We start from the raw sequence: 20,953 nt of genomic DNA on the forward strand, positions 1-20,953 counted from the left end.
TAAGTTGAAACTGAAAAACATCAATAAACTCGTTGTATGCTTTTTAAATGTGAGAGGTCATATACTGGCTATCGTCTTATTATAATGTGTAGCTTGTTGTTCGAACACAGGATCGTACTGGCCCTTTAAGATGCCGCCGTGCGTTCTGGGAAAAACAGTTTGTGCCACATCTTTCGCCACATATTACATTCAAAGGCGAGTTTTCGGTTTTGGTCAACGTTTGTTCTTGCTGCCATTCCGAAAGTTGGTACTGTACAGCTTTATGGTAGAGCTAGCTCAGCTAAGTTATCCGTTTGTTCCATCGCTTGGAACTTAAATCAAAATCACTTTCATATGGATTTTCTTGAACATTTGTGTGCCTTGAGAACTCTTGTGGTCGCAAACTTGGTTATCAGTAGAACTAAATACATGGTATCATGGCAAGCCATCTCGCAGTCGCACAGGGGACTTGCAATACAGTTTTAGCTAGCATTAGCAACATTGCGGCAACTAGCGAGTTTGCTAGCTAGCATATGCTGCTAGCGGGTGGATCTTGCAATGCCTGATTTCTTGAATGACAGTTAGTTAGCTATGCCGTTTTGTTTGGCTCTGAGATAGTTAAGTTAGCTGCTTTCGGGGGGAATTGTCAATTACATACTTAACTGCTAGCTGGTTTGCTAGCCTAGTTGCTTGCTTAAGATGCCTCACTCGGAATCAGAAAGTTCACCTTCTTATTTTGGTTTGGGGGATCTGCAGTGGCTTTGTATGGTTACACTTTTCATTGCATCCATCGTTACATTGATATTGTATCTAGTACAATACTTTTTTGGCGACTTACAAGTTCAGCCTCAGCCAGAGAACAGCAATGGGGTCACGGAGGAAGCGGACGCTGTGTTAGGATGGGCACTGTCACTGAAAAGCTGGAAAAGTCAATGGAGAGGTGCTTGGTGCAAAGCCCTCAATGACGAATCGAGGAAGTCTGTGGTGAGTCCCATGACCAAGTTTACAGCCCTTTGTAAATGAAATTGAGGATGTGTGATTTTTTTCACAACAGGTAGGTTGGTTGTGTACTCAGCCGAGTGGTTTTATTGTAGCAGTAACCTGAGCACAAGTAGTTCTATAGCTCCTTTACTGCCACCTAATACACCTGAAAGTTAAATATTGTTTGTACATTCTCACGCTTCTTAGGTTTACCATATCAGATGTTAACATTCTCTATAAAACATGAATGCTATGGGAATGTGGCTGTGTGATTGCATAGTGCTTGGGGGATGTTGCTGATTGAATTACTTTAACTTCCTAGGATTCTGTGCAACTAACATTTGAGGAAGATGGTCTTCAGTCATCAGAGCTGGTGTTTGGCCAAATGTCCAACTTGCAGAAATCTGCTGGACATAAGGTAAAGTTCCATTGTCACACAGATCTAATGACTCAGTTACCTCAAGTATGTCAATACCGACTTCCAGTGTCTAGGGTTGTTTTTGAATGCGTTTTTACCCCTGATGAAATCAAGGGTGAAGTATGATGAAGATCAATAGAATCATTGTCTTACTCCTTATCTCCAGTGACAGATTTAGCATTTGTTATTCGTTTGACTGGGTGGTTCTCCTACATATTTGTTAGAAAGGCAGGCTTTTATAGCTTGCTCATTTCCAAGCCAGTCTTAGCCTAATGTCATCATTTCTGAGATCAATCTCCTCTTCCTTGTAATTCAATAGAATGGAGGGCTCTTTACTGTCAACAAAGCCTTTTAATTTCTTTCCTGGTCTATAGTGGCCAATTTCTATGTCGCACAATGTACATTTGCAGTCCTGGCAATTTCAGACATTCTTTCTGGAGCCAGTACCCTCGAGAGATTTTTGTGCAGTCAGCAGGGTTTTTTTAAAACTTATTTTTAAAAGCTTCACGTTTATGGAATCCTCTGGTATTAACCACAACCTTGTAAAAATTTGGCGACTTTCAGACTTTTTTTTTGCTAGACTTTCTTTTGAAGGTCGATATTTAGTGAAAAAGTAAAGCCCTGGGGATTTCCTTTTCATTGATAGTGAAGGCTGGTCTGCATCAGTATCCATACACTCACACACATTGTTTTACAGTCTTAAGGAGTTTTGTCAATAAAAGGCTCATCTTTGCCTGGCCACAGTGAGTATGTGTGTAGTAAGGAGCTTATGAAGCTGTTCTTTTAGCCAGCACAGCTTAGCATTAAGGAGACATGGTGAACTAATGACAAGGCCCATGCTGGGAGACATGATCAGACGCAGCCATCATTGAGAAGATGCTTTATGATTGGGCAAAAATGTCCAAACGCACCTTATCGAAGCCTCATCGTGTTGACTTTGAAACAGTGCCGTATCACTAGAGTACGGTTCTCCGAGTGCTCATCATATTTTGTGTGAAATCAGAAATGCTGCGAAACTAGTCAACTACAAACGCACTGTTTAATGTACTCCTCACATCAACCCTCATTATCCGCCTGTCTGTGTTTGTGTCATCTTGCCATTGCAGACTTCTCGCTGCATGGTGACAGGGGAGAAGCTTCAATTTTCCATCTGTGCAGATTCCCCAGCCATGTCTACAGCTGGGCCCTGCAGGTACAGAGTCAGGATATCACCTCTGGAGCTACAGGTAAATGAAACCTCCACACGGTTACATGGGATTCATTTAGCTGATTTATTTGATCCATAGCAACATACAAATAGGGCAAAAGAAAGTCAAGAAGAAAATCCAGGATCTGAAGTAGATAGTTCTACCAGTATTTTGGTGGTTAATTCAAGTCACCCCCACTGGCATACCCAGTGTCTGACCTGGGGCTGAGGGCAGAGGATGAAGCCAGCCAGAGTAGTGGGGAACAGGGCTCCAGAATGTCCACTTGCATTGTCTTAATGGAGGGTGTCTTTGATTCATTGAGCATGACACGTCGCCACTGGCAGGGGAATCCGATTAAATGTTGAGGCCTGTGATGTGGACCACTGTCCCAGGGACCTCATCTAAATCACTGTCATACCCGTTCTCAGAATACCCCCACTGTTTGACTGAGGTGTTCCACTTTCCCTACCTTAGACACAGCAGAGAATGCGATGGAATTAGAGAAAAGATCCCCTCAAATGTAACTGTGACTGGCTTTGAGTGGTGGGGAATTCATGCAAATAATGCACTTAATATGTTATTATAAAATAAAGGATCATTTAATTGACATGCCATCAATGCTCATGCCTTTGCTCATCCTATATTTTGCATCCTTCATTTGCCTAACTACTGTCTCAGGCTACATGATTAAAGGTGAGAATTGCTGTAGAGATGGATAACCAGTGAACACTGTGGGATTATTATTAGTATTGCCCAAATTCAAGCTTCACGAATCCTCCAGGCCGTCTTAAGGTTTTGACCCACACGTGAAGTCGTGGCAAAAGCAACGGGAGCAAGTGCCTCTGCTGGTAACCCAATCGAATTAAGGCTATTTTAAGCCAGTAAGGTGCTTGTTGGCTCATTGTGGGCCTGATCTGGGATTGTGCGTAAACACAACCCCAGAAAAAGGTTAGGAAGCTAAACCCAGGATTAGATCCTAGGGCGCCATTGTTTTGGGTAGTTATTGTCACGGCGACGGGTTGAGGGAGACCTCTGGTGTGTTCAAACTCTTTCATCCGTAGTTTGGTCTGGAAAAGTCCTGAGGCCTTTTCAAATTCTTTCATCCATTTGTGTTTACCAGCCACTGTTGGTCTAGAATGGGCGATGCTGGAATGATCCCAGTTCATTGATGAGTGCAGGGTTAGGCTATAGAGACTGTTATGTTCATTGATGAGTGCAGGGTTAGGCTATAGAGACTGTTATGTTCATTGATGAGTGCAGGGTTAGGCTATAGAGACTGTTATGTTCATTTTCACACCAGGATTCTCCACCCTGTGCACTGTCGTACTGTTTGTTTCCTGTCCCTGTTGTGGTTTCTTGAGAATTCATGTGACACTCACATGTTACACGCCTAGGCTTTACTTACTTTTACTTATTTACCATAGGACACTCAGCCATGTTGTTGTAGTCAGATGACAGGGCACATTTTTCAGACAGTGGCATTGGAATTGGGGCCTGTTGGAAATACAATGCCATTGTGTATAGGTAAAGATTTCTCAGTGTCTTTATTTTCTGAATGGCCCCAATTTGTTAGATCTGTCCATGCATTATAGAGTCGCTCAGGGGACGCTATCAGATAAGGCCTTTGTTTGGTAACAGAGAGGCGGCTGTACTCGCAGAACGGCATCTAGGCATGCTGGGGCAGGACGACCGAGCCCTTCCGCTTTCTCTGTCTGCCCCTCCCACCCCATCCCACCTTCAGGGCGGCTTTTCTGTCTTTCGCTTTCTGTATGAGTTGACGTCCATCCAGTTTTGTTATAGCATTGCACAAGTAGTGTGACACTGCTTCGCTGGTGCCGACGGATTGGCTCCTGTAACCAGAGAGGAGGCTGAAGGGAGGGAGGCAGAGTGGGGGAAGGAAGGGAGGCAGAGTGGGAGAAGGAAGGGAGGCAGAGTGGGAGAAGGAAGGGAGGCAGAGTGGGAGAAGGGAGGCAGAATGGGGGAAGGAAGGCAGGGAGGGAGCAGAGTGGGGGAAGGAAGGGAGGCAGAGTGGGGGAAGGAAGGCAGGGATGGAGGGAGCAGAGTGGGGGAAGGAAGGAAGGGAGGCAGAATGGGGGAAGGAAGGCAGGGATGGAGGGAGCAGAGTGGGGGAAGGATGGCAGGGATGGAGTGAGGCAGAGTGGGGGAAAGAAGCCAAGGAGGGAGGCGAGAGGTTTGGATCAGAAAGATGTCCATGACTAAGGCTCCAGCCGACCACGGTGTTGTCTCTCACCCCCAGCTGGACCTGCAGATGAGGGAGGCTGACGGCACGGTCGAGGTGGGCTGGGGGGTTTCTCACCTGGAGACGATGGACCTTCAGCTCAGCCCCAGCTTCTCTCAGGTGGGGCGGACACGCACCCCGACCACTGCTCAGCCCATGCAGTCAGACCCACATCCAGGAGCACAGATCCTGGCTTTCTGCTGGTGCCTTTGGTAACGTTTGTTCCGTGTGGTCTGTTCCCAGGGAAACGGCTCTGGAAACGGCTCTGGACCCGGCGTGGCAGCCGTGAAGGAGCGTCTGAGACAGCTGCTGAGTGCTGTGCGTCCTTCAGTAATGCTGAGCTGCAGGCCTGCACAGGCCACACAGGTCAAGGTGAGCACACACACACAGCACACACCCACAGTAGGACACGGTCCTGCATCCATACACACATCCACCCTGTCAGCCCAGTGTACCCACCCACCATGTCCATACCCCTTCGGAAAAACTCAATGGTTTCCAGACAGAGATTAAGGCTTCCTAAAGAAGAAAGCCCTCAAATCAATAAACAATTTCAGTCTTAAAGCCAAATCTTCCCCCACTCCCCCTCTTTGTTCTCCAGGAGGCCCAGAACAAGGTGATGTCCCCCCCAAAGCCTCCCCGCGCCCACGACTGGAAGCTGCTGGTGAAGAACATCAGGGTCACGTGCAGTCAGGAGGATGGTGCTGCAGGTCTCGCTGTCTCGCTGTCTCACTGTCTCACCATCTCACCGTCTCGTCACAAACGCCCACAGAAAACACCTTGTAGATGGAGGCTAAGGGGTTTTCAATAGAAAGCCCTGGATATCCAGGGTTATATAAAGATGCATTTTGAATGCAGTCTATTCAGATATACACTGCACTCCCAAAACAATTGGGCGCCATCTTTTTAGCCACAAAACCCTCTGAATTAGGTAGGACTTGGAAGTCTGGGGACTGGAGTTTCTGAGGTTCTGGACACGGTGTTCCAAACTCTGCTATGCTGGGCTGTAAAAGCCCCTGCTCACTGATGTCTGGCACGTCCATGAATACATGGACCCTGACAGATAAGATAGCGTTCAGCACTCCTTTCCAAGTAGCTCTTTTCCATTTAACTGAGGAGAACAATTATCTTGATCAGTTTATGGATTGATTGGCTCTGAGCCAAGCCATGCCAGCCCCCTCGCTTCCCCCTTTTTATAAGGAAGGGTTAGAGGATTCTATCTGGGAAGCTCTTTTAAGAACGGAGATATGTCATTCATTGAGATAGTCCGGCTTTCATTCACAGAGTCCCAGTTTGGCTCGCTGTACTACCTAATGGCTCTGTTGGCTTGTGTTTATCCCCGGACAGTCCCGAAGAGGAGCACTTAGTCAGCCAAACCAGCGCCACTTCCAGCCCATGCATTATTTATCGGTCTTCACAGGCCGGATAGTCCTACATCCACTCTTACATGAGCATGTTGGAGAGTATCATATTAGGCTGCCGTATTGGATTAGCGTCTAATGACACTGCAGCATCATTAGCTGTGCTAACGTGAGTGGTGTGTTGTGTCTGCAGGCAGTATGAACCCCCTGTGTGTGCTGCAGCTAGATGACCCTCCCCAGAGATTTTCCACCTCGGTGTTGAAGAACACATGCAGCCCTGCCTGGGACCAGCCCTTCATCTTGTAAGTACAACCACAGGCGCCACTACCAGGGCTGCTTCTGCGAGCAGAGACCCCTTTCTTCCAGAACCTTCTACCCTCGAAATATGGTGTTTTATTCAACTTGCAGCTCTTTGGCTCCCTGACTTTTCTCATTTGTTCCGACTGTCTTCCTGCGTCTCTACAGTGAGCTGAATGGACGATCAAAGGAGCTCGTCATTCAGTTGTTGGATGATGGGAAACCTCAGGAGGGTGAGTGTACCAACGTTGGCAGGGCTCCCTCCCTTTTGTCTGTTTCAATCACATGACAGTCAGCGTTAATCTACTCAAAGCCCCCCAGATATGACTTCTCAGAAGTCGATTTTGGGGGGGGGGGGGGGGGGGGGGGGAACAATGAAGGCTTTTCATCAGTCTAAAAATAGGGCCCAGTGTCTGCACGTATCATCTCCTCAGTGTGGACGTTTGTTATGTAGGCCAAATCTCCAAGTTATCAGCTTGGGTGTGATCATAACAGGGCGACATCATACGTTTGGAATCTTTCAACTGATTTGGGTTGTGATTTGTCGTCCGACAGGCTCGTTGTTGGGTCAGGTGGCGGTGCCTTTCGATCTAGTTAAAAAGCAACCCAAAGGACAGCAAACATTTGCACTCGTGACCAAAGACCAAGTGACCGGGTCTCTTACTACTGAGGTAAGACCCCTATCTGATCCACGAGTGTAGCCTTTAGAAACCCTGACAGGGTATACTGGTGACATTACACAGTACAGAGCATTACCTGTGCATTCCCTCACCCTGGGCCCACCTGCTGTGCCCCCAGTTTACCTACCTGGAGCCCAGCGAGGTGCGTACCTGGCAGACCCCCACGCCAGCTGCTTCCAAGAAGGTGGAGATGGACCGCACGGTCATGCCCTGCGGCACCGTGGTCACCACCATCACAGCCGTGAAATGCAAGCCAGGCCGGCTGCTACCACCTGGACTCACCATAGGTAAACCACGACACGCTAACCATGCTACGTGCTAACCACAGTACGAGAAGACAAAAAGTATTCACCTGCCCCTTTTGAGGAAGTAGAGCATCGAAACCACACAGTCAGTGAGTAGCCCCTCATCCAGTCATCCTCGTGTTCTAGAATCCCCCGCGAGGCCCGCGGTCGCCAAGTCCAAGCTGGCGGGCCGCCGGGTGTCGGAGCAGCCGGCCGTGCTGGGGGCGGCGGTGAGCAAGGCGCTGTCCTCCTCCGACACGGAGCTGCTCATGCTGAACGGCACGGACCCCGTGGCGGAAGCCGCCATCCGCCAGCTGCACCAGTCGGCCAAGCAGAAGCTCAAGTCCCCCGTCAAGAAGAGCACCATCATCATCTCCGGCGTGGCCAAGGTGCGGCGAGCGCGAGTTCACCCTCACGACAGCCCTCCGTGGTTTTGGCGGCGTGTCGAAACTATTCCTCGATTTGACTGATGCTTACTGGTTTTCCTCCCCCCCCCCCCCCCCCCCCCAGACTCCCCTGTCCCAGGATGATGAGATGGCCCTCATGGCGGGTTACGCCGCGGCGATGGATGCGTCCATGTCGGAGGGGGGTTCAACGCAGGACGTGACCGCAGCCGTCGTCTCCGGGTCCAGCAGCCCCACGGAGATGTCGGACCCCCAGGAGGGGCCCAGTGGGCTGGGCCGAGGCCCCAGCGACTGGGAGAGCCAGGTGGAGGAGGAGCAGGGCGCCGACAAGACCTCCCTGTCCAACTGTGTGTCAGAGTCCAGCTGTAAAAAGAGAGTTTCGAAAGGTGAGCTGGCAGTTACGTGTGGAGCTGCGGACTCCCCTTATCGGGGACCCCCCGGCTCTGTTCGTTGCATCGTCACACAGTGTCGCTGTTTTCATGTCGTGAATGTACTAACTTGACACGCCAAGCCCTGTTGTTGTCGCCGTTGTCTGTGAATGTGTTTTTTTTTTTTTTTCGTTTTATTTGTCTCTCTCTTTGTCCATGTTCTCATTTCTCATCCTTCCCTTCCTCTCCTCCTGTTCACTTCCTTTGCCATCCTTAAGAGGAAACCTGTGCTAACCAGACATTATGTCACGACGCGTAAGTTACCTTTGCAAGCAGCATTTCATAACCTCTATAGTGAGTAGAGCGGAGGGCTGTCCGTCTGTCATGTGACTCTGATCACTCTCAGGTGGGGGGGGGGGGGGGGGGGGGGGGGGTGGTGTAGAGAACTAGAGTTGATAACACAAAGATTCTGTGTAACAGTACTGTAGATGTTTTTAAGAATTCCCTTTAATTTCATGTCAGCGTCAGCAGAGGGGTTTAAATGAAGGTGGTTTCATTTCTGCCCTCCTTAAAGTAAAGGGAAGGGTATTTGGCAATACTTACTTTTTAAGTGATGGGCTTGAGCCAGTTTTGCCTGTATTGCAAGACAAGCCCTAAAGGAAAATATTTGCTTAGATATTCCCAGTATGTGCGTTTTAACTTGGCTCTGATCATAGGCGATTGTGCTTTTATGAAACTCGGTATTCAGGCCCTATTGTAGCAGAGAGTAGACTGTGGCATTACTGGGGGTAGAGAAGAATAGCGTATAGTTACTGACTGTCAAAGTAAATCCCTCACGCATCATTTGCTTTTGCCCCCCCCCCCCCCCACCCTCTTCTCTCCCCGCCACCTGACAAACATCGCCCCCTACAGGCAGCTTCCTGCAGAAGAGTGCCAAGCTGTTCTTCCGCCGGCGCCACCAGCGCAAGGAGCCGGGCATGAGCCAGTCCCACAACGACCTGGTGTACCTCGAACACCCAGTGGCCGTGGACCGCGCCAGCCGCACCGCCACCCTCACCCGCATGCTCAACCGCAAGCTGCTGCCCAAGAGCAAGAGCAAAGCCAATGGCTTTGCCCCCACAGAGGAGCACCACCCCGGCCCCTGACCCCACCTCCGCCTCCCCCTCCACCACCAACCTGCACTGACTGTGTCCCCTCCGCCCTGTCCCCCACCCCCTGACTCGTAGCGGTGGAAAGGCTGTGTCAACTGAAATCACCGGGGTATTTCCTACCTTTCAGTTCGGCCCATTCATACTCATCTGGGAGCAGTAATACTGTATGTAAGAGAAGAGGTTGCGTGGGTGACGCTAATCTGAAAGAATTTCAAAAAACGTCTTATGCCGTTCAGAAAACGATCAATATAGACTTTTTATTTTCTATGAGCTTATGCAACATTCTGATCCATTTTTCTGTGTTAGTGGCCTTTTGAAACCACCGGAATACTTGTGGCTGCTCCAAACCCTCATCCACCGCGAGAGCAAAGGCACCGTGTTTCATGAGGGACCAAAGAAGAAGAGTGGCGTTGATATGATTTGCACATTTCTAGAGAACACCTCTAGGCTGGCTCAAGGTGGATAAAGATGCTATCCAGTGCAATGACCAGAGCTACTCTTGAAAGATTGTAACCAAAGCTTCTTTTATAATTGTGATAGAATGGCTTGGTGTTTTGACAAAGGGAGACTTCACTGCAAAGCAGATTCTAGCTAGACATGTTCATATGCTAATACAATGCCATTGTGGCACTGTTTTACCATTACAAAATGACCCACTGTCAACAAAACCCTGGTACACACTGGTTGACACACACAGCCAAGTGAAGTTCTACTAAGATTTATAATCATAAATGAATTAATATTTCATCTTGGTGTTATGCCAGTGGAAATTATATCACAAAAGATGTTGATATTGTGTAATTGTAAATTATAAATCCAAATTTAAAACCTTATGAAATACAATTGGGAATGCAATATCTGGTTTCATTTGAATGCTTTTTAATGTTTATTTTTGTTTGTTTCAATGTTAGTACTCTGCAGTGTGATTTTTAAATGATAACCATCACCCTGTCGTCCTGACGATTTTGTCTGTACACTACTATCAGATCTGTGTGAATGGTGACCCCAAGGTGAATACACTACCTTTCAGACATATGCATTGAAGTTTTCACGAACCAAGTCTTTATCCACTTATGCATTTCCATTGAATGAATGTGGTCTTGCTGTTATCTTGTTTTAAAGATGTCTGGGAGATTTAAACCTTTCCTGATTCTGAACACAGACCGGGAAAATCTGTGGAAATTCAATTGAATGCTTTTATTTTTTTTTAACTAGCTAAAGATTGTATTATTTTTTTAAAGCATGTTATTGGACTGTCTAATATAAAGTCCTTCATGTAAACTACTGTTAACCCTTCTAACCAGTGAATCTACTGAGAAATACTTGTAAAGACGGATGGATGTGCCAGAACGGATGGACACGAGTGGCAGAGGGCCAATCATGATCAGACAACTGTCCCATTGTACCATGTCGAACTTTGGGGATTTTACCTCGAGGAGAGATGAACAGTTTTTACCATCTGACTTGGAGGGAAATATGCTGCGCAGGTCTTGTTGGGACCTAACGAATGACACCTGGATTTGAGACCACCTTCCTTTCCCTCTGATCCACACCAAGGCTGTATAACTTAGAAGGCCTGTTCCCATTTCCATGTTTAATGACTCGGTTATTAGGTGGGGCCATCTGGTTATCCATGGTTGCATGCCATTCATGTTGATATATGCAGCATTAAGTATCTGTAGATACTGTAGGGGGGGTTTAAACAGTGGTGGGTCAGATACTTACATAAGGGGGGTTTCTATGACTTAACAACTCTTTGTTTATGTTGACTCTACTAAGGTTTGGTTTAGAGCCTGTGCGCAGCTTGAGGACGATGGTGAAAATTATTTTGAACCTCAACGATTTAAAAAAGAAATAAAAAGAATGTGGGATCTTGTAACCATGCAAACCTCTGATTAAGCTTGAAACCGGGCCTCCTGCGCGTGCCAACTATTATGCATACCTGGAAGCAGAAGGCTTGTTTGCAATTGATTTGCTTCCTGACATTTTATATTGGTCTTGGCATTGTGTACAGAACCTGAACTCCCAATCATGCAGAATGCCAGGTCATGCTTGCAGGGACTGTTATTACTAATCAACATATCAGGTTTGTCATCTTGAGCAATAAATATCGAGTTAATAACTGGGTGCTGATGTCGTTTAATTGAACTCAAAGCTTTTATCTTTGTGACACTAGTAGCCTTTTTAAATCGCATCCTGGCATAATATCTAGTTCTAATGTAGATTGGTTTGTTCTCTACGCTTATTGATCCATGTTTTAAATATAATGTATTTGTGTGCTTTCATAACCACATGGATGATTACACTCTGGAGATTGGTTAATTATTTAGAGTATTTTTGATGTCCGTGAAATACTCTTGATGGACTTCAAGAGTAGAGAAAGACTGCATTTCCCAGATAGCAGTTCAGAGCTTATTTCCGGTCTTGCGCGGTTTCTGGTGCGGATTGGAACCCGGAGTCAGGATTCAATAAATGTGAAGTCGTTTGGACAACAGGTAACAAGACTATTTAAAAAATGCACCGTGTATACAAATAATAATTATGCCAAAGTGTAGAACATTTGCAGGGATTTTGCACAGTGCACTCAGAACCGCCCTGAGTGCCCATACTTGCGCCGCGTTGACATTGAAACGTACAGGCTCCAGATGGGGTTTGCGTCTCCATTCCATCCGCCATGCCGATTGTTCTTTGTTACATTTGCATTGCTGTAGAAGACTGAGCAGCCTGTGATCGGAGTTAAAACCCGGCTACAGTTTGGATTCCGCTGAAATCCTGGATCCCGTCTCTACCGGATCGTGTTTGTAGCTACTCACCCGAAGAATAGTTATTCTGAGTATTATTTTTTTTAGGCGTTCGAGTTCTTAGTAAAGATTTGAGTTGCCTTTGCTGCCTTAATGTCCCTGTAAACTTAGCAACTCATTGTTAACGTAAACATACACAGTATCATGTCCAGATGGATTATAAACAAAAAATCTGAAGTTTGAACATTTGTCATTCAATCAGTCACTGCCTTATATGCGTTAAAATAGATCTAGCCTAAACATTCCACATTACTGGAAATAAAGCAACATACTAAGAGGATTAGCTCACGAGTAGTTAATGACAATATTGTTGTATGATGTACGATTTCATTGATATATTATAAATGTATCTTTATGAATGAAGGTGGACACAATGGCCGAGCAGACGCCAGATGACTTTATCTGTGAGTAACCATCTAATGTATTTTTGTTGTTGCGTGCACCCGTTGATATGCTTGTCTAAATATTTCTAATGCATCTATTCCGCCAGGGTGTGAGGACTGTGGCCAGTACCATGACTCTGAGTGTCCAGAACTGGGACCAGTAGTGACCGTTCAGGACTCATTTGTCTGGAGCAGAGCACGGTGAGTACATCGCAAGCATCCAAGAAATACAAAGCCAGGGTAAATAGATGGCATGGACCAGAGATTTGCAACATGTTACATGTCTATATGTTTGGTTTCCCCTGGCCTAGTTCATCTCTACCAGACAGTCTGGAAATCCGTCCAATGCCAGATGGGAAAGATGGCGTGTTTGTCCAGCGGCGACTGGTCAAGAGGACCAGGTTTGGGCCCTTTGAGGCCAAGAGAGTGTTCCACCTGCAAGAAGAAGGGCCCTTTCCTCTCAAGGTAGGTCCACAGCAAAATAGTAGGTTACCAATGCATGCACAAAACATGTCCATCTCCACTTTACATGTTCATGAATCCTACTTCCTGGGTCCATTTGTTGTTCTTGTTCAGATCTTCCAAAAAGACGGCCAGGTGGTGTGTTTCGACTCCACCAATGAGGACGACTGTAACTGGATGATGCTTGTGCGTCCAGCCACAGACCACACCCACCAGAACCTGACTGCCTACCAGCAGGACGATGGGATCTACTTCAACACCTCTCAGGTATCCTTCTACCTACAAACCCCTAGCACAACACTCTGAAACCAGTATTCCTACTAAACAAAGGAAACTTACTCTTTGCCTTTTGCTAAGGACGTGCTGCCAGGGACAGAGCTGAGAGTCTGGTATAGAGCTTTCTACGCCAGGAAGATGGATAAACCCATGTTGAAGCTGCCAGTCCCTCCACCTCCACCAGGTCTGCATGATCACCGAGGACGACACGATTCCCACTCGCTGATTGGTCTAGTGGGAATGTGGTGTTGGAAGCCGTTGGCTCAACACAATACGCTTTGTTCTCGAGCAACTTCATCTGTTGTTTAGAATCAATCCTGTTTCTTTTTTTTTTTTACTTCAACTTTCTTTCCTTGTGTCTGACTCAGATGTGGTCGCTTCCTCCACCCAGCCAGGGCAGGCCTTCGAGAACTCTGGAACATCAATCCCTCTAGTGGTGCAAGAGAAAAACACAGGTTGGCTCCGTGCAAACGACATACCTCACGTGGTGGTGTCTTCTGGTTATTTTTAACATCAGCTCAGCTTGATAAAAGACCTGGTCTGACAAAGGCCTATTGTCAACAACTGAAACAAAAATTGACAATTTTTGATACAAGCCTGGCTTGTATCATCAAGAATTCACAGATTATTTCTCGTTCACAATGCGCAGTGATAAGGTTATGTGTGTACTGATCAGCATGTATTCTGCATGTATTCTGGATATGATCAGTATAGTGCGTTAGTTACTAGGCAATTGCATTCACTTCTGTTCGGTTTGATCAGAATAGAACCTCTCCTTTGCCATACAGAAAGAGGAAGTGACTTGAGTCAGTGTTTTGTCTCTAATTGGACAGTGGCAGGAGGCCAGCAAGTGGTCCTGCAAAAATCCAGTCGAGGAGGGAGTCATGCTGTCTAAACAAAGCCTCATGCAGTTTGGGTTCTGAAATGAGAATCAAAAAGTAGTTCTTTATTTTACATGAAGCTACTTGGTAGCCCTTATAAGTAGAGGTTGAGGGGTTTACAACTTATGGCTGAATGAAAGGGAGCAGAGAGTTTGCATCAGTGTATTGACGTGTATGTTTTTCATCCACCCATAATTCCACCCGTTTCAGTCTCAGAGCACTTGCTGAGCCACCTCCAGGAGGTGAAAACGGTTGCTCCTCTCCCCGCCGACCAGCCCGCCCCCCAGCTAGCAGACCTGGTGACCCATGAAGACATGGAGGATCCCCAACCCCCTGCCCCCGCTCCTGTGGAACCCAGTAGGAGGCTGGGCCGGGGCCGCAGGGCCAAGGGACGCAAGGCCGGAGCCTCAGCTGCAGCCAGGAGAACCAGAGGTGAGAGGAACACCCTGAGAGATCCCCGCAAACGCTGTCGTTTCTCAATCCCATGATCCATTGTAATTGTATATGTATGCTGCAAGTCCCATGCTCTGCCAGGACAAGCTTTCACATGTGAGTCATGCACCTCCACCTCCTCCTTCTGCCCCTCCAGGTGCCATGGCCTCAAGGCTGGCAGAGCGCTCCCTCAGCTCACCTCCTGCCCCCGGGGGAGAGGCCCCGCAGGCGGGGGGGAACAGCCTGGTGATGGGCCCTGACGGCGTGGCCGTCCTGAGGAGGGCCAAGACCGGGGAGCAGAAGCGGGTGTACAGGTGCTCGCTCTGCAGCAAGGTCTTCCAGAACAGCAGCAACCTCAACAGGCACATCCGCTCCCATGGTAACCATCCCTTCACACTCACGGTTCATTCGTTTGTCCTTCTACACCGATCCCTCCTCCTGCCAGCTCACGCCTGGATTCATTTATATTTTTAATAACACTTTTTATCTTTTTCTCTCTCTCTTGTCCTTGCACTCTCAGGTGACAAGCTGTACAAATGTGACGAATGTGACAAGCTGTTCAGTCGCAAGGAAAGCCTGAAGCAGCACATCTCCTACAAGCACAGCAAGAATCTGGTAAGTGTCTCCATCTTAGAAAACATCCAGAGATTACTTGGTTTTGGTGACTCCACAAGCTGCTGTGTCATAACTCAGTGTGTGTGTCTCCTCCACAGCCTGACGTAGAGTACAAGTACAGGTGCAACACGTGTGAGAAGTCCTTCCGGGTTGAAAACGCCTTGAAGTTCCACAACTGTCGGACAGGTCGGGGTCAAATTCGCGGGGCGGGGGGGATCTGGGTGGGGGGGGGGGGGGGGGGGTGACTGGCAATGCTCTTCACTCTGCGTCACACACTGCTTCACGTTGCGGTTCGGCTCCCTGCAGATGACAAGACGTTCCAGTGTGAGATCTGCTCGCGGTTCTTCTCCACCAACAGCAACCTGTCCAAGCACAAGAAGAAGCACGGAGAGAAGCTGTACTCCTGTGAGATCTGTAACAAGATGTTTTACCGCAAAGATGTCATGCAGGAGCACCACAGAAGGCATGGTGTGGGTGGGTACTCAGTTTCACTAGTGCCTGGACTCTGCAGTGAACCCCATGCATGTTACATATTCATTTTGCAGACACTTTTATTCAAAGCGAGGTACAGGAGGGGATATGAACTCGTAGCCTCATTGATCATCAGTTAGACGCTCTACAACTGAGCTGTGCCTAACCTTAACAGCTTCCACCACAATGCTAAAGTGCCTGGATTGTATTAAAGTGCACATACTGAAGCAGAGGTTTGGTTTACAAGAATTGAACTTTAGATCAGATACCATTATCAAATACACGATGAGTTCATTAAAAAGCTGTATCCCTGTGATAGTAAGATCGCATAGACCCATATCCAGGGTTTCCCTCAGGGTTTGGGAAGTGAACTGAATCAAGTGTTTGTGTGCAGGCCCAAAGCACATGAAGAGAGAGGAGCTGGAGGCCAATGGAGACGAAGGGACCAAATACAGAAAGGAGCCCTCTGCTTGTCCCATCTGTGGGAAGGTGAGGGACAGACACCAGACCAACAAGACCCCGCACGAAGGCATCCGAGAAAAGCCTTGTAGTGATTGTTTGTATGTGAACAGTGAGGCGCGTGTGCATGCGTGTGGTTCTGCAGCATCATGAGGTGTGTGCGCGTGTGCGGGTTTCCGCAGGTGTTCTCCTGCAGGAGTAACATGAACAAGCACCTGCTGACTCACGGCGACAAGAAGTACACGTGCGAGATCTGCGGACGCAAGTTCTTCCGGGTGGACGTGCTGAGGGACCACATCCACGTTCACTTCAAGGTGAGGAACTGGGGAGGAACCACGGCCGTGTGAGGAAGTGGTTTTTCAACGCGCAGGTCAAAGGGAAGTCCAGTCACTACGCCATGGGGCGCAGGCCGTGACGGTAGCCGTGTTGGTTCCCCTCAGGACATCGCCCTGATGGATGAGCAGGAGAGGGAGGACTTCATCAAGAAGATCGGCATCGCCGTGGGCGACAGTGACGAGTCCGAGGAGGAGGAGGAGGAAGATCCAGAGAACCACAAGTACAGCTGCAAGAAGTGTCAGGTCAGACACACACACACAGACACGCGCGCGCTATGTAATCCAGCTACAAGCGAGTCGAATATCGACGCCTGCGTCGACACCCAATCCTGTCTTCAACAGGAAGCGCCCATCAAACATGTCACTTCTCTCTGGTTGTTCAGATGTCGTTTGCCAAGGGCAGAGAGTACCTGAAACACATCATGGAGCAGCACAAGGAGAGGGGCTACGGATGTGTCATCTGCAACCGCCGCTTCGCCCTTAAGGCCACCTACAACGCCCACCTGGTGATCCACAGAGAGCAGCTCCCAGACCCCGCTGTGCAGAAGTAAGTCGGGGGGGGGGCGGCGGATAGATGAGGAAGGGGGCGGGTGAGTTGGGGTGAGGTGAGGTGAAGGAAAGTGTGGTGTGGAGACATTAACAGGAGTCTAAAACAAAGTCATGCTGTTATTCATAGTCAGGCTTCCTAATGAAAGTCCCTCCCTCAAAGGTATATCCACCCGTGCGAAATGTGCGGCAGGATATTTAACAGCATTGGCAACCTTGAGAGACACAAAATCATCCACACAGGTGAGTAACTCTGTACGGCCCAGGGCCTGCATTAACACATTTCCTACAGTAAGACACCTTCTTTGTTCCTCTGAACCTCGTTCTATCTACGACTCATCGTGTTTATCTTCTGACAGGGGTGAAGAGTCACGGGTGTGACCAGTGTGGGAAGTCCTTTGCCAGGAAGGACATGCTAAAGGAGCACTTAAGGGTTCATGACAACATACGGGACTTCCTGTGTGCCGAGTGTGGGAAAGGTCAGTCCGCCACCGTGGCAACAGCTCCTAGGAAAAATCTCGTATTCATTCTTCGTTTATTCTATGAAAAAGGGGGATGAACAGTGCCAAAAATGACCTGGTGTGTGTTTCCCTCCGTAGGGATGAAGACCAAGCATGCGCTGCGGCACCACATGAAGCTCCACAAGGGCATCAAGGAGTACGAGTGCAAGGAGTGTAACCGCAAGTTTGCCCAGAAGGTCAACATGCTGAAACACTACAAGAGGCACACAGGTTAGCAGGGCTCGTGAGTCAGAACTTCACCTGTGGCTGAACCCTCTCCCGCCTCCCACACAGGTTTGTGTGGTCCCCCTGTGACTCATGCTGTGTCCATGTTTGCAGGGATTAAGGACTTCATGTGTGAGTTGTGTGGGAAGACCTTCAGCGAGCGGAACACTTTAGAGACCCACAAGCTGATCCATACAGGTGAGAAGCCTTACTCGTTTTATATTCTCTGAGTTTATATATATATATATATATATATATATATATATATGAACTCCAGTTTATATCATAGCTTGGTGATCAATGTCTTATATATGTCTTCTGCCTTTTTTAGGGGCCAATATTTGTGTGTCCCCTTCTGTGTCTCCCTGCCTCACTTTCTCTCTCGCCGTATCTCTAATTCAGTGGGGAAGACGTGGTCGTGTGCGGTGTGCGATAAGAAGTACCTGACGGAGTACATGCTCCAGAAGCACGTCCACCTCACCCACGAGAAGGTGGAGGCCCAGTCCTGTCACCTGTGTGGCACCAAGGTCTCCACCCGCGCCTCCATGAACCGGCACATGCGTCGCAAACACCCGGAGGTGAGTCGAGACGGAAGCACGATCATGCTTTGTTTTCAGTCACCAACTCGTGCTCTCCAGCTATCTAGTTACTTGGATATGATATCAACATACTGGCTAAAGTGTATTTTGTTGATGCAGTTTTCGATTTCTTCTTCTTCCCCCTCCCCAAGATTGTCAGCGTGAGGATCGACGATTTCGACGACCTTCAGGAAGCCTCCACCATCGACGACTCCTCCATCAGCATAGTGCAGGTCCGAAAGCCTCTTCACATTCCTGCGTCCATCGCACAGCCGGTGAAACAACACGCATATTCACGTTGCCCGTTTCACCCGTCCTTTCCTCCCATCTCCCAGCCCACCCTCACCCTGGACAAGGAGGCTCTGTCGGAGGACAGGCCCTCGCGGACACCCCGCCCCCACAGGAAGAAGCCCAAGCAGCTGGTGGAGCCGGAGCTGTCCGACTCTGACGAGTACGCCGACTTTGCGGCCAAAGCAGCAGAGTTCACCGCTGTCGTAGGGGACGAGACCGAGACCAGCTCTGCTGTGCAGAGTATCCAGCAGGTACATCTACTGGCCTGGACTTATTATGCTTATGCTGTGTTTACGAACCTATATTCAATATGTTGAAGGGCTATTGTGTTTCGTGTAGGTATATCCACTGTGAGTCTAGGACTAGTGAGGAAGTGTAAGCATTTCAGGCTTGTGGATGAGTTGGCGATGGTGGAGATGCCATTGGGTCTGACTCAGTGTGGATTCTGTGGTTCCAGGTGGTGGTTCTGGCTGACCCCAGTGCCTCCTCAGCCTCCTCACCCAACAGCTCGGTGGGCTTGACCAACATCACGGTCACCCCCATCACCTCGCACGCCCCCGCCCAGTTCACCAGCCTGCAGCCCGTCGCCGTGGGCCACCTGACCCCCGGCGACCGGCCCCTCACCCTGGACAGCTCCATCCTCACGGTCACCTTCGACGCCGTCAGCGGCTCCGCCATGCTCCACAACCGTCCGGCCGAGCTCGTCCCCGAGACCATGGGGCCCGGGGGGGGCGCCGCCCCCCAGTCCGTCGCCCACTTCATCAACCTCACCACCTTCGTCAACCCCATGGGCCACCCGCTGGAGACCTCCACCCTGGCCTGGAGGCCCGTCACTCAGGCCGAAGGCGGCCAGGTCTCCCCTGTGGTGGACGGGGCTCCAGACAACACCCAGGAAGGTCAGACTCAGGCCACAGAGGAGGGCCAGGCCCAGCCACAAGCCCAACCACAGCAGCCCAACACGGCACAGCAGATGTTCAGCTACTAGAGGGCAGAGGTGCTGGTCACCTCCCAGCTGGGAACGGTCATGTGGTCCTGTTGTGAAAGCCCATGCGGAGACGAGAGACTCACCCAGATGCCTACATTCCCCTTGAGGCACTTCTTGAGAAGTGGATGGAAACCGAATGAGAAATCACTGTCGTGTCTTTGTCCTATTGTCAAAACCCTATAGCTGTTGATCATTGTAATGGACAATGTTATTTACTGTATGTAGAGTAAGACGTTACCATGCAGCTTTCCTTTTTGGTGTACAGTTTACGTTTTCACTTCCAACAGTTACATAAATCAAAGTACGATTATGTGAATGCCTTATGATTTAGTATCATCAGACGCGCATGTTTTGTTATATTTACAGAAGGTCCTTGTTAGCTTACAGTCATAATGTCTTACAAACAATGTTTATATTAATCATTTTCTGTACTAAACTTCTAAAGCGATTAGGGTACACTGCAGAAGCTGAGAATGTTTGATTCATCACAACATTAAGCATTTATCCAAATAGAGTTCAAATGGAAATAAGCTTTTGAAAAAAGTTTTTTTTCAGTGTTTGTAAGACAAATGCAGATTATTGTTGAGCAATTATCTAAGAGATACTTGAAGCCTTTTTTAGTGTTTTATGTTTTTCAAGTAAATATCCTAAAACGGCACGTGAAAAACAATGTCCAACATGAATAATATAAAAATGGTATATACAAATTCACCTAGGCATTGCAGACTACTGTTGTGAATTTGTTCCATTCATCTGCCCCCAGGGCTGTCCAAGCCCACCTCACCGGTCCTCAGATATCTGTCCCACTGCCCCATCTGTTAACCACTTGTAGACCGAGCATTACTACTGTACCACAGTCATCCACAAGGGGGAGCCATCAACCAATAGAATGCATTTGTGTAAATGCACCTCTCTCTCTTAATTACTCACATGCACTTGTGAGGACATAGCACTTGAGGAGGACATTCTTAGAATGGTCCATAAAGGTTCCAGGAAAAACAGTTCCCATTACTATTTCACAACAATACATCAAGGTACATAAACTCCACCATTCAGCAAGTTCTATAGAGCCGTGTTCTCATTTCTTGGTGGGTGAATTTGACACGGCCCATGGGATTTGTCTAATGATCCCTGGGTTGGTAATCTGATGCTGACTCGTACAGCTTTTTATTATTAATAGTAATGGAAGCTTCACCAAAGATGTTGCTATGTTAGCTGTTGCATCCCTGAGCAAAAATAACCTAGCTTGATGAAGTGGACAGGATTTTAAAACATTCAATTACTTTTAGATTACAAATAAGAGATCTACCCAGTGAAGGTTGGAGGTGAAATAGCACTCACCAGAGAACAAGCTTAGTGTTTTC

The 20,953-nt window shown here is 48.2% G+C and overlaps 2 protein-coding genes across 3 annotated transcripts; both read left to right on the top strand.

The window, feature by feature from the left end:
• The first annotated feature begins 157 nt into the window (after positions 1-157).
• Positions 158-11,471, top strand: LOC124467767 (C2 domain-containing protein 2). Of its 2 annotated transcripts, XM_047020186.1 has the most exons (14): positions 158-963; positions 1,283-1,378; positions 2,485-2,604; positions 4,823-4,924; positions 5,048-5,176; positions 5,406-5,514; positions 6,359-6,467; positions 6,631-6,695; positions 7,018-7,133; positions 7,261-7,429; positions 7,574-7,815; positions 7,937-8,216; positions 8,477-8,513; positions 9,111-11,471. In XM_047020186.1, the coding sequence occupies exons 1-14, from the start codon at positions 679-681 to the stop codon at positions 9,415-9,417; spliced, it is 2,166 nt and encodes a 721-aa protein (XP_046876142.1). In that variant the 5' UTR covers positions 158-678; the 3' UTR covers positions 9,418-11,471. The 2 variants fall into 2 exon arrangements, with proteins under 2 accessions (XP_046876142.1, XP_046876143.1); XM_047020187.1 differs by lacking the exon at positions 8,477-8,513 and having other exon boundaries at positions 162-963.
• Positions 11,472-12,508: 1,037 nt separating this feature from the next.
• Positions 12,509-20,288, top strand: prdm15 (PR domain containing 15). The gene is made up of 23 exons (XM_047020307.1): positions 12,509-12,554; positions 12,641-12,734; positions 12,845-12,998; positions 13,110-13,262; positions 13,353-13,455; positions 13,640-13,726; positions 14,363-14,584; positions 14,742-14,963; positions 15,105-15,199; positions 15,298-15,385; positions 15,506-15,673; positions 16,065-16,159; positions 16,312-16,443; positions 16,570-16,707; positions 16,848-17,011; positions 17,174-17,253; positions 17,370-17,489; positions 17,610-17,741; positions 17,850-17,933; positions 18,138-18,313; positions 18,466-18,546; positions 18,649-18,855; positions 19,062-20,288. Exons 1-23 carry the CDS (start codon positions 12,509-12,511, stop codon positions 19,587-19,589), a joined length of 3,369 nt encoding a protein of 1,122 aa, XP_046876263.1. The 3' UTR covers positions 19,590-20,288.
• Positions 20,289-20,953: the final 665 nt, after the last annotated feature.

This window comes from Hypomesus transpacificus, chromosome 5, assembly GCF_021917145.1.
Source record: "Hypomesus transpacificus isolate Combined female chromosome 5, fHypTra1, whole genome shotgun sequence".
NCBI lineage: Eukaryota > Metazoa > Chordata > Actinopteri > Osmeriformes > Osmeridae > Hypomesus > Hypomesus transpacificus.

Bases quoted from the DNA above. Each gene is read 5' to 3' on its own strand.
- LOC124467767 (XM_047020186.1), top strand. From the start codon at position 679: ATGCCTCACTCGGAATCAGAAAGTTCACCTTCTTATTTTGGTTTGGGG. The intron at 4,925-5,047 runs GTGGGGCGGACA...GTCTGTTCCCAG, and splicing joins TCAGCCCCAGCTTCTCTCAG to GGAAACGGCTCTGGAAACGG. The intron at 6,468-6,630 runs GTAAGTACAACC...GCGTCTCTACAG, and splicing joins TGGGACCAGCCCTTCATCTT to TGAGCTGAATGGACGATCAA.
- prdm15 (XM_047020307.1), top strand. From the start codon at position 12,509: ATGAAGGTGGACACAATGGCCGAGCAGACGCCAGATGACTTTATCT. The intron at 14,964-15,104 runs GTAACCATCCCT...TTGCACTCTCAG, and splicing joins CAGGCACATCCGCTCCCATG to GTGACAAGCTGTACAAATGT. The intron at 16,708-16,847 runs GTCAGACACACA...CTGGTTGTTCAG, and splicing joins ACAGCTGCAAGAAGTGTCAG to ATGTCGTTTGCCAAGGGCAG.